The sequence below is a fragment of the Saprolegnia diclina genome (assembly GCF_000281045.1).
Source record: "Saprolegnia diclina VS20 unplaced genomic scaffold supercont1.48, whole genome shotgun sequence".
Taxonomy (NCBI): Eukaryota; Oomycota; class Saprolegniomycetes; order Saprolegniales; family Saprolegniaceae; genus Saprolegnia; species Saprolegnia diclina.
In genome coordinates this window covers 260906-274662 of record NW_008246115.1, presented here as the reverse complement: position 1 = coordinate 274662, position 13757 = coordinate 260906, and the positions used below count along the sequence as shown (strand labels likewise).

The 13757-nt window shown below is 58.2% G+C and overlaps 7 protein-coding genes across 7 annotated transcripts; 4 read left to right on the top strand and 3 right to left on the bottom strand.

Moving 5' to 3' along the window:
- Positions 1-149: 149 nt before the first annotated feature.
- On the top strand, positions 150-1959 carry SDRG_12303 (hypothetical protein). The gene has a single exon (XM_008618368.1). The coding sequence runs from the start codon at positions 325-327 to the stop codon at positions 1783-1785; it is 1461 nt and encodes a 486-aa protein (XP_008616590.1). The 5' UTR covers positions 150-324; the 3' UTR covers positions 1786-1959.
- Positions 1960-2090: 131 nt separating this feature from the next.
- On the bottom strand, positions 2091-3256 carry SDRG_12302 (hypothetical protein). Its single transcript, XM_008618367.1, has one exon. It carries the CDS (start codon positions 3226-3228, stop codon positions 2143-2145), a length of 1086 nt encoding a protein of 361 aa, XP_008616589.1. The 5' UTR covers positions 3229-3256; the 3' UTR covers positions 2091-2142.
- A 57-nt stretch (positions 3257-3313) lies between these two features.
- SDRG_12301 (hypothetical protein) lies at positions 3314-5026 on the top strand. The gene is made up of 3 exons (XM_008618366.1): positions 3314-3818; positions 3869-3987; positions 4037-5026. The coding sequence occupies exons 1-3, from the start codon at positions 3354-3356 to the stop codon at positions 4812-4814; spliced, it is 1362 nt and encodes a 453-aa protein (XP_008616588.1). The 5' UTR covers positions 3314-3353; the 3' UTR covers positions 4815-5026.
- A 1184-nt stretch (positions 5027-6210) lies between these two features.
- SDRG_12300 (methyltransferase) lies at positions 6211-7562 on the bottom strand. The gene is made up of 8 exons (XM_008618365.1): positions 7484-7562; positions 7376-7438; positions 7231-7327; positions 7138-7183; positions 6761-7090; positions 6582-6711; positions 6493-6533; positions 6211-6448 (listed from the first exon to the last, which is right to left on the bottom strand). Exons 1-8 carry the CDS (start codon positions 7514-7516, stop codon positions 6349-6351), a joined length of 840 nt encoding a protein of 279 aa, XP_008616587.1. The 5' UTR covers positions 7517-7562; the 3' UTR covers positions 6211-6348.
- A 282-nt stretch (positions 7563-7844) lies between these two features.
- Positions 7845-10864, top strand: SDRG_12299 (hypothetical protein). The gene is made up of 8 exons (XM_008618364.1): positions 7845-7966; positions 8015-8083; positions 8128-8232; positions 8281-8311; positions 8358-9520; positions 9632-10370; positions 10428-10511; positions 10567-10864. The coding sequence occupies exons 1-8, from the start codon at positions 7913-7915 to the stop codon at positions 10830-10832; spliced, it is 2511 nt and encodes an 836-aa protein (XP_008616586.1). The 5' UTR covers positions 7845-7912; the 3' UTR covers positions 10833-10864.
- SDRG_12298 (hypothetical protein) lies at positions 10731-11618 on the bottom strand. Its single transcript, XM_008618363.1, has 2 exons — positions 11468-11618; positions 10731-11413 (listed from the first exon to the last, which is right to left on the bottom strand). The coding sequence occupies exons 1-2, from the start codon at positions 11567-11569 to the stop codon at positions 10916-10918; spliced, it is 600 nt and encodes a 199-aa protein (XP_008616585.1). The 5' UTR covers positions 11570-11618; the 3' UTR covers positions 10731-10915.
- A 184-nt stretch (positions 11619-11802) lies between these two features.
- On the top strand, positions 11803-13552 carry SDRG_12297 (hypothetical protein). The gene is made up of 9 exons (XM_008618362.1): positions 11803-11965; positions 12009-12072; positions 12124-12205; positions 12254-12489; positions 12538-12597; positions 12644-12704; positions 12753-12859; positions 12912-13281; positions 13329-13552. Exons 1-9 carry the CDS (start codon positions 11820-11822, stop codon positions 13463-13465), a joined length of 1263 nt encoding a protein of 420 aa, XP_008616584.1. The 5' UTR covers positions 11803-11819; the 3' UTR covers positions 13466-13552.
- Positions 13553-13757: the final 205 nt, after the last annotated feature.

The following is a 13757-nucleotide window of genomic DNA, read 5'->3' as shown; positions in this document are numbered from 1 at the left end:
GGGATCTTTCGTACTGTTAACGGGAATTCAAGCCCTTGTTTGAGGTTTCTATCCGCAAAATCCCAAACGAAAAAGTCCTACCGGAATCCAACGGCATCGACGCCACGCGGCGGTATAACATTTCATGGCCCTTCACTTGCTTTTTGTATGCGACATAAATCTTTTGAAAAAATAAAGACCAAGGGCCAGTTTTTTAGAATTGCGAAACCCGCAGTTGTGTTACATACGCCAGCTCCAGCGCCCGCCCGCCCCGGTGACCGTCGCCCGTCGTCGCCAGCGCTCGCTGCATACCACCCGTCGTCTCGAGCTCTGCTTGACCGCTGCATGTACGCCAGCACCTTTCTCGGCCTTCACGCCGATACGAAGGGCGATGCCCACTTCCGCACCGGTGCCATGGGCAACGCCATGGCGCTCGACACGATCGAGCTCGACGTCGAGATGATCCAGAACTACCGGTACCGCGAGATGCAAGACGAGTACGCGGTGCACCTCTACGCGCAGAATGCGATTGCGACGCCGACGCTCGACTGGTCCATCTTCCACACGGCGCGTGGCCGCCTCGTGCACCGCATCTTCTCGACGGGCTCGGCGCTAGGCCTCAAGCGCGAGACGTGCCACTTGGCCTGCTCGTACATGACGCGCGTCTTCCTCTCGTCCTGGCTCGCGCGCGGCCAGATCTTTGCGCCCAACTTTGCGAAAACGGCCGAGCACCCCAACATCCTCATGGCCGCGACCGTCCTCGTCCTCGCCAGCAAAATCGAAGAGGTCAACCCACCGTCGGTCACGGACATTCTCGAAGCTGTCCAGCGCGAGTCGGGCGAGACCGTGCCCGACCATGCCAAGGCCAAAGGCAAAGGCAAGCGTGGCGGTCGCAGCAAGAAGGTCACCGCGCCGTCGATCTACACGACGAAAGAAGACGTGATTGCGCACGAAGAAGCGCTTTTGAAGCAGCTCAAGTGGAAGCTGTACCCGGCGACGCCCATCACGTGGCTTCTCCTCGCGATGGACGGCCTTGGTTTGTACAAGGAGCCGTCGAGTCCGCCGTCGCCGGCTGTGTACAACTCGCCGTGCTACGTTGGTTACGAGTATGGCGGGTCCTATGACTACGCCGACAAGCTGCGCAAGGACGAGTCGCGTCTCCAGCGTGCAAAGGAGCGCATGACGGTGTTCCACCTCGCGTGCAACCTCCTCGACGTTGCGACGCTCGACTCGTTCTCGATCAACTTTTTACCAAGTGTCCTTGGGGGCGCCGCGCTCTTCCTCCTCGCGCCCACCCACAACCTGTACGCCCTCTCGCACTTGCTGCTCGTCAAGCCCGAGAACGTGTGGGAGTGCGTCGTCTGGATGCAGCACTACCTGCCGTACGTGACGCAGCCCGTGCCGCTCTCGGTCCATGCGCAGTTTCAGTCCAAGCTCGCCAAGGTGCCGCAGGAAGATCGCTACGCGGTGCAGGTCCTCTCGACGAGCACGGCCTTTGGCACGCTAGTCTTTTACCCGATGGCGCACAGCTCGCCGCAAGCGATGCTGCTCAAGACGCCGCCGTCGCCGCAAGAACCGGTGTACGAGCCAGAGAGCGAGTGGTCGCCGTCGACGTACTTTACGCAGCACCAGCCGTCGCTGCTGAGCAACCAGCAGCACCTGAACCAGCAGCACCAAACCTCGTACGCGTACGAACCAGAGGCGTACACGAACGACCAGCTCGCGATGGGTCGGGACCCTTACTACAGTGCGTACCACCCGCAGTGGGCGGCGACCACGTGGGTGCCCTCGCCAAGCTACAACTAAGGCGCTTTACCTCGACCTCTGCCACCGCCAAGACGAAGCGCGTGGCTTTTCTTTTTTATTATCCCGACAACCTCAACCAGACCTCTTTGATTCGAACCTAGCGTAATTTAGTGGGTATTTATCGCGCCAAAACCAAAACAAAGATTATATACATTTTCGTGTGGACCCGCTTCTCGTCGTCTATTAGATCACGAGGATTCGTTGATTCTCTACAGTACAATTTCTTGGCTGAAGAGAGGACACGCTATAGCGGCGATAAGTGACTTGAGACTTTGATGGAGCATAGTGTTCACTGAGAGAATACGGTTCGAAGAAATCAAGGTGGATTAAAAGAAATCAAGGTGGAAAACAGTGTCGTTAGTCGCCCGTGATAATATTTGGGGCTTTTGCTAGTTGTTTGGCCCGCAATTTCGCGCGTAAATCTTGTTTTTGCGTGGCGAGGGCGACCGCCTTGGCATCGACCGATGACGCGCATTGGTCATGGTTGGACGGTGCAGCGTCCGGTGGTGTGGTCGTGGGCTGGACGCTCTTTACTGTTCGAGACGACAGCGGGGCCGTGAAGGTGCGCTTGGTTTGGCTCCGCGGACCCGCCTCCCAGACGCCGCCAAACTTGGGCAGCCAGCTGGAGGTTGTTGCGACGGTTGGTGTGGATGGTGTCCGAGCGTTGCGGCGGTAGTACTCTTCCGTGGACGCTACGAGCCACGGCGGCACGGCGCCCGAGTGGACGTTGTGAACCGGCTTGGACGCCCATGCGCGTCGGATCGAGCTCAGGCCGTGGCCATGCGCCATGTCGGTGACGCGCGGCTGGTCATCGGACGGGATTGTTGGTTGAAAGCGCAGGCGAAGCAGTTGCTGCACGAGCGCATCGATGGGCCATGACGTCATAGCGTTCTTGGACACCTTGACGATGCCGCCGCCCCAGACGCGGTCGCCAGTCTCTGCGTCAACGCCGGTGGGATTCTGGATCACGCCAAGCGGAGACGTGACGTTGGGAAACGACGACGGCAGTCGAGGCGTCGGGATAGCAACGCCGCCAGAGCGTTCGTGCAGCCGCGTGGCCACCGAGTCCAAGAACGCAGCTTGGACGTCGGCGCGGCGACCAGCGGCCGGCTCGGTAGGTACGGTCGCTACGACGGGCTCGCTGGGCGTAGGCTCTTCTCGTAATGGTAGAGGACTGCCCATGAGCTTTGGGTCGAAGGTGCAGCGGTGCGTCTTGCAGAACATACGCACAGCCATGGTGTGGGCCTTGGTCGCGAGGTGTGCAATGTCGTCTTGGTCGGCATCGCAGAAGACACACCAGAACGGCGGCGTCTTCGCCCGCTCTAGGAGCTCCGTGGTCTTCTGCATCTGTCTCGCGACAAAGGCCTCGGCCTTGCGCACGTGGCCGGCCGTGAAGCCATGCTTCTTGCCATCGTTGCGCTTGCAGATCGGGCAATACACCATCGCCGCGATTGGTCCAATTCGGCACACCGAAATCGGCATGTGCCGCAGCGAAGGCGTCGTCGGCCAATCATTGCGCGCATCAACGGGCGGCGATCTTAATTTCGGCACAGTCGAATCCAGAGCACATGCGGGAGATCGTGACCCTGCAGTTTGGCAGCGCCAGCAACCGCGTCGGCGAGGCTCTCTGGTCCAGCGCGTTGCGCGAGTCCGCCGGGCGCCAGCCTGGTGATGAGCAGGAGGCCGACATGTCGCTCATGCTCCGCAACGGCCGCAGCGTTCCGCGCACCGTGGCCTTTGGTGGCAAGGGCGAAATCAAGGTGGCCGGCGCCCGGCAGGACCACGAGGTGAGCGCGTGGGATGGCGGTGTCAAGACCGTCGCCCAAGACGACAATGGTGTTGGCGAGGCTGCTATGCCAACGTCGGTCTTGCACCCGCGCTCGGTCGTCGAGGTCGCCGAGTTTCGGTCGTTTGATCCGATGAACAACTACTACGATGGGCTCCTCTCAGGCGACGGCAAGCTGCGCCGCGAGACGCTCGAAGCTGCCCAAGACCACGTGCGCCAGTCGCTTGAGGCGTGCGACTCGATCCAGGTACACGTCACGCGATGCTGCCTTCGTCTCTCACGGAACACATTGCATAGGGCGTCCAATGCTTTGTGGATATCGACTCGACCTGGGGCGGCTTTGCGACAGAAGTCCTGCGCGAGCTCCGCGAAGAGTGCCCCTCGGCCTTTGTGATGTGCGCCGGCCTCGACGAGCGGTACCGTGTCTTATCTGCGCGTCGTCAAGCATCATGCCTCTGCATCTAGGTACCCGCTTACGCCGCAAGTGGGCCTCTTTGACCAAGCCAAGCACGACGGCCGCCGTGCCATCAACATGGCGTCCTCGATCCTCCATTTGCACGAGCTCTCGGACGTCTTCTTCCCGCTGGCCACGTCGGGCGACGCAGTAGGCTCGTTTGCGACTTTGTCGCCGATCTCGACCGACGGACCGCTGCTGACGGCCGCGGCCTGGGACGTCATGTCGGCACCCTACCGCTTCCCGCGCACGTCCAACATGCAGATGCGAAACGTCGCCTTTCCGCTGCGGCGCAGCATGAAGGTCATGGAGCTCGCTTGCTTGTTGGATCCGCCAGCCGATTTCTTCAAACAAAGTGGCGCCACTCGCTTGGAGCTCCTGGATGCTGCGTCGCTGCTGCCGATTGGCGTGCAAGATCCGTCGTGGACGCGGTCGCGTCAGTACCATTTGCAGCTCTTGACGCTGCGTGGCGACCCCACTGCGTTTGCTGGCGTGACGATGCCGACGTGGCAGCTCAAGGCGCCGTTCGACTTTTGCCACCTTGTGACGCTCCCGCGCCCATTAGTTGCCCTGCCCGAGGCACCGGTCTTTGCTTCCTTGACGTCCACGGCGTGTCTCTCGGCGGTCATGATCACAGACGCGATCCCCAAGTACCTGAGTGGCCTCGCGCATGGCGTCCATACGATTGACCGCCGCGTCGTCCACGAGTACGTACAAGCCGGCATGAGCTTTGACGCGCTGCGTGAACTGCACTCGGACTTGCTCACGCTCTCGGACTCGTCGCTGTAGAGTACGAGGCTCTTTGTGTCCTACGTAGAATAGAAACACTCAAGTGTCGGGGGTTGTTGTTACTAGTGCGGAGAGGCTGCAGCATACTTGGTAGGAGACGACGCCGACGCAGGAAGAACGGCCAACGCGCTCAGGAAGCAACGTCTCTCCGTCTCTCTGCTCCAACAAGCTCTTTGCCTTTTCGGCGCGGGCGCGTCATTGCCGCTGCTGCAGCTACTTGGCTGCTGCATGACTAGTGAAACGGCACCTCTTTCAAGCAAAGCAGTCAAGCAGACAAGAGGCGTCTGGCGACCTCGGTAATGCGCTAAAGAGTCGCATCTTGCATCGGGCAAAGTCGAATTGCGCCACAATACACGCTAGTCAGTAGCTACTAAAGTACATCTTCGCAAGACAGAGACTTCTTCTCCTATAATCGAAAGCTGCAGGAGTTATTGACGCGTCGACGGCCACACCAGCCGAGTGCAAAAGCGCGCGAAGGCGTTTCAACATTATCCGGATGTAGCCGGATACGGAAGGACGCGGCCCAATGAGTGGCCAGCAGAACGGATGGTCGTCGGTTGCGTGCCGGTTGCGCGGATCCCACGTCTCTAAACTCACTTTCCGATTTTGCATGTAGCGCTACAATGGCGGCAAAGAACGAGTAGACTTAGGAACGAATTCTGCGGTGATGATTTTAAAGTGTTTTCAGACTAGAGTTTCTGAACGGGGGGTAGTAGCCCCGATTGTCGAGATAACCCTTGGCTGTCTGAGCAGAAAAAACACGTAAATGTAGTTGATCAAAAGTAGAGGCGAGCGTCCGATATGATGAATTCCTACAAAATAACCATCTTTCGGGTCTGATTTCCATCTTGATGCACATTACAAGGATTACTGATCTTTCGTACCTCGCCTAGCCTAGTCGTAGAAGATAGTAGCAAGCGGTTTTGCAATGATGATCCAAATTTTTCATTTCAGACTAGAGTTTCTGAACGGGGGGTAGTAGCCCTGAGTGTCGAGACCTTTATTCCGAGCAAAACCATTGTGCCTAATCACTGATTACTTGAAATAAATACACGAATAAATCACGATAATCACAAGAAACAAAACCATCAAATTCTAACTTCAGACGTGCGATCGCTACAGCGCAGGACGTAGTCAGTCACTCTGGACAACACATCACAGAGTAACATTAGATCTCTAGCTCGTAGATCGACTATTCGTCTATGTAATTGTCGACTGGAGGATGTTGGATTCTTCTGCCCGCAAATTCTTCTCGAAAAGCATACCAGTATCTGTCGTCAATGCAAAGTCGAGATCCATGCTGCATTCACACTCCGATACCGAACCCTGGTTCACGAGCTGGCGGCATGTCGGCGCACATCGTCCTGATGGCCTGCAGTGAAATGTGTAAAGCAAAGCCGCCATGGGAGTCCTCGTCAATAAGAAATGAGCCCAATTCGGTAGCTAAACTAGTCCATTCGTCGACGGCCCACGAAACACACCAAGCGGAAGTAAAGAAATCTCATACAAGTAGCAGCAGCAGACTGCGCTCTTCTTAAAAGCCAGACGGACGCCGACGGGCCGTGAATTTACTGTCGTTCTTGACCTCCTTGCCCTGCTTGCGGTACCGATCTTTCTTGGCCATGACCCAGTCCCTACAATCGCATGAGCCATCATTCAACACGCGATGGTCACGCACCGGTTCTTGGGCATGTCCCGGTTGCCGCGCCGGGCCTTCTTCTACGCGTTTGCTGTGAGATCCCAAGACACTGCGCAACACCAACGTACGTTCTTCTCACGGCGCGCTTCGAACGCCGCCGTGTTGGGGTCGCCCGTCAGCGCCTTGGGCATCGCGGTCGGCTTGCTCGTCGGGTCGTGGCCCGCAAAGAGACACAAAAAGTACTTCTTGGCCTTGGCACTAAGCCCGACTTGTGAGGACGACGCTTCATAGCGCATGACAGACAGACCTGTTGGGAAAGTCGATCACGAGACCGCCCGAGAAGCCCGACTTCATCGCGCAGCCCGAGATTTCCTCCATTTGCTCGGGCGTCTCAGGGTAGAGCTGGATGACGGCGCGGCCGCCGCGCTTGAGACTCGTGTAGAGCGACGAGAAGAAGCGCGTGAGGCGCTTCCGCGCCGTGTGTTCCTTCTTGTCCGAGTAGCAGAGCCATTGCACGGCCGAGATACTGATGCAGCCGTCAAAGACACCGGGGCGGAACGGCAGGCCGCAGCCCATGTCTTGGAGAAAGACGTCGCCACTGCTGTCGCGCTCGGCCGCAATGTCAAGCATGTCCTTACTAGAATGCATTGGTTCACATCGTACTCGATGCTTACGATAAAGTACCTGATGTCGCAGCCGACCCACGCATGGCCGTGCTCCTGGAGCGCCACTACAGCCAAGATGAGTCAATGCACCGCAATAGACAGTACAACGTACGGCCACTGAGCCCACTGCCGCAGCCCACATCAAGGATGAACGCCTCCTTGTCTTCCGGGAGGTTTAAGAGCTCAATCGCACGGTTGGCAATGTCATTCTACAACGGCAAAGTCGTCCACGACGTCGCGACGAATGGCTGGCGCACCTGAATTTTGATGATACGCGAGCTCGAGTTGTACTTGGCAGCCTCCTTCTCATTGTAGAAGAGCTAGAGACGCCATCGATGAGGCTGCAGCGACGTAGGACGCTCTACCTCCGGGGGCATCACATGCTCGGGACGACTCATCTTGCTTGGCGGGGATGGCAACAATGGATCGCTCCGAGCCAATTTTTAAACCGTGCAAAGTCGTATATTAATATCCAAAGCGTTGAAACATGCCCATCTTGCATACAAATAACAAGCTATTAAAATACATTGGCACGACAAACCTGTTTATAGAATTGCTGGCCAACACCCAATCAACTTGTACGGATTTCCTGTACGATGTACGATATTGTACGTGGTACCGTACAGTGGAAAGCGTCTTGAGTATTAGTGTGTACGGCACGTACGTACATTGGAATGTACCCTTGACGCAAACGACCAATCACAGGGGGCGCAGTCCAATCCAATCATTTTCGTGAAAACGCGACCACACTAAGAAACCCTTGCAGCATCCGCCCAAGCGTTCTCTTTGTACCCATGGCCGCCCCTCAAGATGACGCCTTGATGATGACCATCATGTCGGACGACGAGGTAGATGCATGATCCGTCCCATGGTCGCATGCTCAACCTTGCCGTTAGATTGAAGTGCTCGATTCGAGCAGCGACGAAGAAGAAGCCAAGGAGCAAGAGCTGGCCGTCATCTCCAAGGTACAACCCGCCATCATATGCAATGGCATCACACGATGCATTAGAGTAAGAAGAAGAAGCTCCAGTCCAAGCAGGCGCAGCAAAAGAAGAAGGCGGCTGTGAGCGAGATTAGCGAGAGCTTCCAGTTTGACGACGAGTCGAGCTTTAAGGTACTCGTCGATCGTCCCTTCGCCATCTCACATGCGACGCTGCATTAGGGCCCCGCCGGCTGCTCGTGGGACTTTACGAGTACGTAATCCCATGTCATGACGTGACAACTGATGGTGTCTTGCAGAGGCCATTGCGCAGATCGATGACATGGAGCGCCGTGTCTATGGCGAGAGCGTCCGGTCGACGATCCAAAAGAAGATTGAGGCGCGCCGCAAGGAACGCCAGGCCGAGCGCCGCGAGAAGCGCAAGGCGGCGACGGCCGCGGGCGAAGACGCCGACGACGACGACTCGGAGAACGACGAGCCGGCGAAGAAGGCGCCCAAGGAGGTGCTGGAAAAGGACGCCAACGACTCGGAAGAGGACGATGACGATGACTCGGAGAACGATGACGTCGTCGAAGAAGCCCGGCTCCAGGAAGCGCTCGCCGAGCGCAAGGCGAACCAAGGCTCGTCGGACCATGTCGACGAGATCGAAAAGAAGAAGGCGGCGGCGTTCTTCGATGACAACAACGACGTCTTCAAGAAGGCATCGCCGGACGACCTCAAGACGTTCAGCGACCTCAAGCTCAGCCGCGCGCTGGTCCGCGCCGTGACGTCGCTTGGTTTCGAAAAGCCGACCCCGATCCAGCAGCGCGCGATTCCGGTGGCGCTCTCCGGCAAGGACATTTGCGCCAGTGCGCAGACGGGGTCCGGTAAGACGGCCGCGTTCCTGCTCCCGATCCTCGAGCGCCTCCAGTTCCGGTCGCGGAAAGCCGCGGCCACGCGCGTCCTCATCATTTGTCCCGTGCGTGAGCTTGCGACGCAGTGTCAGTCGGTGCTCGAGCAGCTCGGCAAGTTTACGGACGTGACGTCGGCACTCGCTGTCGGTGGTCTCCCGCTCCGCGAGCAGGAAGCCGAGCTCCGCAAGCTCCCGGACGTTGTCATTTGTACGCCGGGTCGTATGATTGATCATTTGCGCAACTCGCGCTGTGTACACATGGACGACCTCGAGATCCTCGTGCTCGACGAAGCCGATCGTCTTCTCGAGCTCGGGTTCACGGAAGAAGTTCAAGAGCTCGTCGGTATGTGCCCGATTGCGCGCCAGACAATGCTCTTCTCGGCGACGCTCACGTCCAAGGTCGACGAGCTCATCAAGCTCTCGATGAAGCGGCCGGTGCGCATCAGCACGGACCCGCTCTACGACATGGCGCAGAACCTCGTCCAAGAGTTTGTCCGTATCCGCCCGACGCGCGAGGAGGACCGCGAAGCCATCTTGCTCGCGCTCTGCACGCGTACCTTCAAGACCAACGTACGTCTATATGTCACTGCTTTGAAAATTTCGAAGCCGTTCGATTTTTTTTTCGAACGCTTCGAAATTTGCGCTCGCCCAATCAGCATCTCATCTCGTCGCATGGTGTAGACGATTGTCTTTATGGAAACGAAGAAGCACGCCCACCGCATGATGATCCTCTTTGGCCTCGCGGGCATCAAGGCCGCCGAGCTCCACGGCGACCTCGACCAGCGCGAGCGTCTCCAAGCGCTGCAGAACTTCCGCGACGGCAGCGCCGACATCCTCCTCTGTACCGACATTGCCGCGCGTGGTATCGATGTCGAGGGCGTCCACGCCGTCATCAACTACCAGATGCCCAAGGACGTCACGACGTACGTGCACCGCGTCGGTCGTACGGCCCGTGCTGGTCGCAAGGGCCGCGCGGTCACGCTCACGTCCGAGTCGCGCCGTCTCATCATGAAGGAGGTCGCACGTCATTGCCACGGCTTTGTCAAGAGCCGTAGCGTGCCGGACCCGGTCATCAACCAGTGGCGCGCGCGCGTCCAGGCGATGGAAGAGGACGTCTCGTCGGTCATGAAGGAAGAGACGCTCGAGAAGCGCATGCGCGAGGCGGAGCGCGAAGCGTCGCGCACGACCAACCTCATTCGCCACCAGAGCGAGATCCACGGCCGCCCCGCCCGCACGTGGTTTCAAAATGAAAAGGAAAAGAAGGTCGTCTCGGACCGCGCGGAAGAGGCGCGCCAGGCCAAGCTCGCCGAGATGGAAGCTGCCGAAGACAAGAAGAAGCACCCGCTCAACCACAAGAAGCGCCGCATGACCGAGATCCGCGAGCGTGAACAGGCCTTGCTCGACGATGCCGCCGAGCAGAGTACGTCGTCGCCCTCGACGTCCCGAACCTCTCATGATGCTATTATGACCACGGTAGACAAGAAGGTGTTTACGTCGCAGCACGTGGCTGGCGCCGCCAAGAGCGCGAAGCGCAAGGCCATTGAAGAGAAGCGCGAGATTGGTATGTCGCTCCAGGACGCTTGCAGGATGGCTCATGCGATGATGCGAATCTGTAGCCAACCGCTCGATCTCGGAGATCCACGAGCTCAAGCGCCAGAAGCGCGAGAAGATGCAGCAGCAGCGCGCGGCCCGTGGCGGCTTTGACGAAGACATGTCGCGTGCCAAGAAGCCGGCGGCGCCCAAGGCCCGTCCCGAGAGCGCGGCGCGCGGCGGCAAGAAAGACGAGTTTGTCTTCAAGGAGAAGATTACGAACCTGCGCAAGCAGGGCAAGAAGAGCGTCAATTCGTTCAAGTCCAAGACGCGGTACAACCGCCGCAAGTAGAAGCCATATCCAATGTTTAATTTTGCTTACCACGTCGTCTTGGGTGTGGACGAAGCAGCATGGAGCAAAGTAGGAGCCATGACTTACAAGGTCACGTCGCGGATCCCGTTCGCGTCGATGACCTTGTAGAGCCACTCACCCGAGCGCACCAAGAAGCGCTCGTTGAGTTCGTTATCGCAGTGCTGCAAGATCGTGAGCGCTTCGGGCAGCGTCAGGTTCTCGTGCCATTCGCGGTCCATGATGGAGAGGCAAAAGTGCGCGCCGTAGCCCTGCGCGCCATAGTTGACCTTGGCGAGCGTGCCGAGGTAGTCGAGCCAGTAGAGGCTCGGGAGGATCTTCTTCTCGCCGTCGAGCGTCTCGACATCGCAAGCGCCAAGGAGCGCGTTCAACTGGCACGGCGCCTTGCGGAGGCGGCGTGCGAGCTCGCCGCGCACATAGTTGGCCGTCGCATGGCCGTTCAGCGTCACGCCGTGTGTGAGCTGGTATAACTTCATGTTCTTCTGCACATACTCGCAGAACTCGACGCGGTCGGCTTGGGGGCCGGCGCCCGCAATGATCTTGTGTGCATCGAGCGTTTGCATCTACGCCCATCATCATCATGAGCCCTCTTCGCCTGTAGCTCCATGCGCACGCACCTTGTCCTCGTCGTCCTTGTACACGAGGATCGAGCGGGCGACCTTGCAGTCAGCCGCGAGGATGACGAAGTCCTTGCCAACGATGCCGAAGAGCGATTCCATGAGCCTGCGACCACAAAGAAAGCGAATATGCCAAGCCCGGATCTCGGCGGCCTCAGATCGCTCCATGGTGTACGTCTATCAACACGCGACAGGTATGTATTCTGAGAGGTTTAAGGACATCTAACTTCAGATATAACACAAGATCATGGTATGCATTTCAGCCTCGTATTTAGTATGACAGGGAATATCAAGTCTAGAGGTTCTTGCAGCAGATATCCAATTCAAGAGGCAACCAAAGATTTGCGGTCGAATGCACAGCATGCGCTTCGTGGCCGCGATCTTGGTCGCGCTGCATGCGATGGCCATCGCCCATGTCCACGTGCTCACGGAGAAGACCTTCAAGAAGGAGGTTCTCGACAGCCCGGACTATTGGCTCGTCGAGTTTTACGCGCCATGGTATGCTACAGCATCATGTGCACGATGAATGACGGACATGCAGGTGTGGCCACTGCAAGCAGCTCGAGCCAGAGTGGAAGAAGGCGGCCAAGGCTCTCAAGACAACGGTGGCGACGCGGCGTGATGCGCCGGCGGCTAATGGAATGCACGCCCTGTAGGCCAAGCTCGGCGCTGTCGACTGCACGTCGAACGAGCAGCTCGCGCAGCAGTTTGGCATCCAAGGCTACCCGACCATCAAAGGTCCTTTGCATCGCTGCCTCGCGCAATATAAGGACTCGTAATTTGTAGAGTTTGGCAAGAACAAGAACAAGCCGACGGACTACCGTGGCGGGCGCAGCGCGCGTGAGATCGTGCAGCACGTCAAGGCGTCGCCGCTCGCGGCATTGGGCGTCTCGTCCAGCGACGCGGCGGTCCAGATCCTGCAATACAAAGACGTCTATACGTTCTTTGCGACCGCACCGCCCAAGACACCCAGTGCGATCCTCTTTGGCCGCAACAAGCACAAGAAGGGCGCGAAGGCCAAGGTAGTCGTCCCATATTCTGGCGGAAGTGCTTGGCCTCACGCCGCCTAGCCGCGCTGGCTCAGCGACGTCGCGCAGTCGTTCATTGCGCCCGACAAAAAGTCGATTCTGGTACGTCATTCGCATGCCCAACACGATCCCAACCGTCGCATTGTAGGTGCAATTCGGGTTTGTCGCGGGTAGCGACGCCAAGATCGCCGAGCACCTCGGCCTGCACGGTGCCTCTGCCTGCGTTCGTTCGCTTGCTCATGCAACCGGCTGCGTAGACGCCGACTTGCCCGCCCTCGTGTATGTTCATCCCGACCATGGGTACACGCATGTAGCCCTCACGGACGCCAAGCCGGCGCGTCAAGTGACCTCATTTATCAACAAGGTCGGGTCGCAAGCATATAAATATGTATACCTAGTTGCTCGTAACTGGGTAGGCGCTGACGTCGGACCTGGGCGATTGGTCGCCGCTTCCGTCGTTCCCGCCGCCCGAGGAGAACGCACCGAGAAGGAAGCCGCCCGTTGTCATCACCGAGACGACGGCGGCGACGTTCGAGACCGACTGCCTCGACGCTGGCGACGGAAAGCTCTGCGTGCTCTACATCCCTCGCGACCCAAGTACGTTCGACCTGAAGCCCGTCGCCAAGCATTTTCGCCGCGACAAACTCGCCTTTTTTTGGCTGGCGCCGACGTCGCCCCTCGTGGTTGTGCTCGCCGACTGGGTCGGTGCTACCTTGGATCGCCCCGAGCGTGACGGCCACTGCATCGTCTTTAAGCTGTCGTCGCGCGGCCGCCTCCGCGTCACGGGTGCGCGTCACACCACGAGTTTCGTATGACGTCATCTCCGTGTGTAGAGATGACCAACATCATGGACAATGGTATCCTCGAGATGTTCTTGTCCCACATCGTCGAAGGCCTCGAGAGCTTCCGCCCGCTAAACGGCCGCCCGCGCTTCATTGAGGACGCAGGCTACGATCACTCGGAGCTTTAGGCCACACTCGGCTGCAACGCGACGAAATCTTAGTTGGATCTGACTAAGATTTCGAGTACTTGGACACTCTTTCTTGTTTATATGGGATGTCGCAGCGTCATATATGCAGCCGGGTGTGGCTAAGAGCTCCGAATGATCGGCGTTCGCGTCCTCAAGGAAGCGCGGGCGGCCTTTGGTATCTCGACAGACTACAAGTTGGAGAAGATTGCTAGTCTCTAGGACGAATGCGACGTCACAAAAAAGAACTCAAACCACACTCATATATGAAGATAGACTGCACTCGCCAATCTGC

Coding starts and splice junctions, on each gene's coding strand:
- SDRG_12299 (XM_008618364.1), top strand. CDS start 7,913: ATGGCCGCCCCTCAAGATGACGCCTTGATGATGACCATCATGTCGGAC. Junction 8,084..8,127: donor AGCTGGCCGTCATCTCCAAG/GTACAACCCGCC, acceptor ACGATGCATTAG/AGTAAGAAGAAGAAGCTCCA. Junction 10,512..10,566: donor TGAAGAGAAGCGCGAGATTG/GTATGTCGCTCC, acceptor GCGAATCTGTAG/CCAACCGCTCGATCTCGGAG.
- SDRG_12297 (XM_008618362.1), top strand. CDS start 11,820: ATGCACAGCATGCGCTTCGTGGCCGCGATCTTGGTCGCGCTGCATGCG. Junction 11,966..12,008: donor GTCGAGTTTTACGCGCCATG/GTATGCTACAGC, acceptor ACGGACATGCAG/GTGTGGCCACTGCAAGCAGC. Junction 12,598..12,643: donor CCGACAAAAAGTCGATTCTG/GTACGTCATTCG, acceptor GTCGCATTGTAG/GTGCAATTCGGGTTTGTCGC.
- SDRG_12303 (XM_008618368.1), top strand. CDS start 325: ATGTACGCCAGCACCTTTCTCGGCCTTCACGCCGATACGAAGGGCGAT.
- SDRG_12300 (XM_008618365.1), bottom strand. CDS start 7,516: ATGAGTCGTCCCGAGCATGTGATGCCCCCGGAG. Junction 7,439..7,483: donor AGCATGTGATGCCCCCGGAG/GTAGAGCGTCCT, acceptor TGGCGTCTCTAG/CTCTTCTACAATGAGAAGGA. Junction 6,534..6,581: donor AAGCGCGCCGTGAGAAGAAC/GTACGTTGGTGT, acceptor GCAAACGCGTAG/AAGAAGGCCCGGCGCGGCAA.
- SDRG_12298 (XM_008618363.1), bottom strand. CDS start 11,569: ATGGAATCGCTCTTCGGCATCGTTGGCAAGGACTTCGTCATCCTCGCG. Junction 11,414..11,467: donor ACAAGGACGACGAGGACAAG/GTGCGTGCGCAT, acceptor TGATGGGCGTAG/ATGCAAACGCTCGATGCACA.
- SDRG_12302 (XM_008618367.1), bottom strand. CDS start 3,228: ATGGTGTATTGCCCGATCTGCAAGCGCAACGATGGCAAGAAGCATGGC.
- SDRG_12301 (XM_008618366.1), top strand. CDS start 3,354: ATGCGGGAGATCGTGACCCTGCAGTTTGGCAGCGCCAGCAACCGCGTC. Junction 3,819..3,868: donor AGGCGTGCGACTCGATCCAG/GTACACGTCACG, acceptor CACATTGCATAG/GGCGTCCAATGCTTTGTGGA. Junction 3,988..4,036: donor TGCGCCGGCCTCGACGAGCG/GTACCGTGTCTT, acceptor CTCTGCATCTAG/GTACCCGCTTACGCCGCAAG.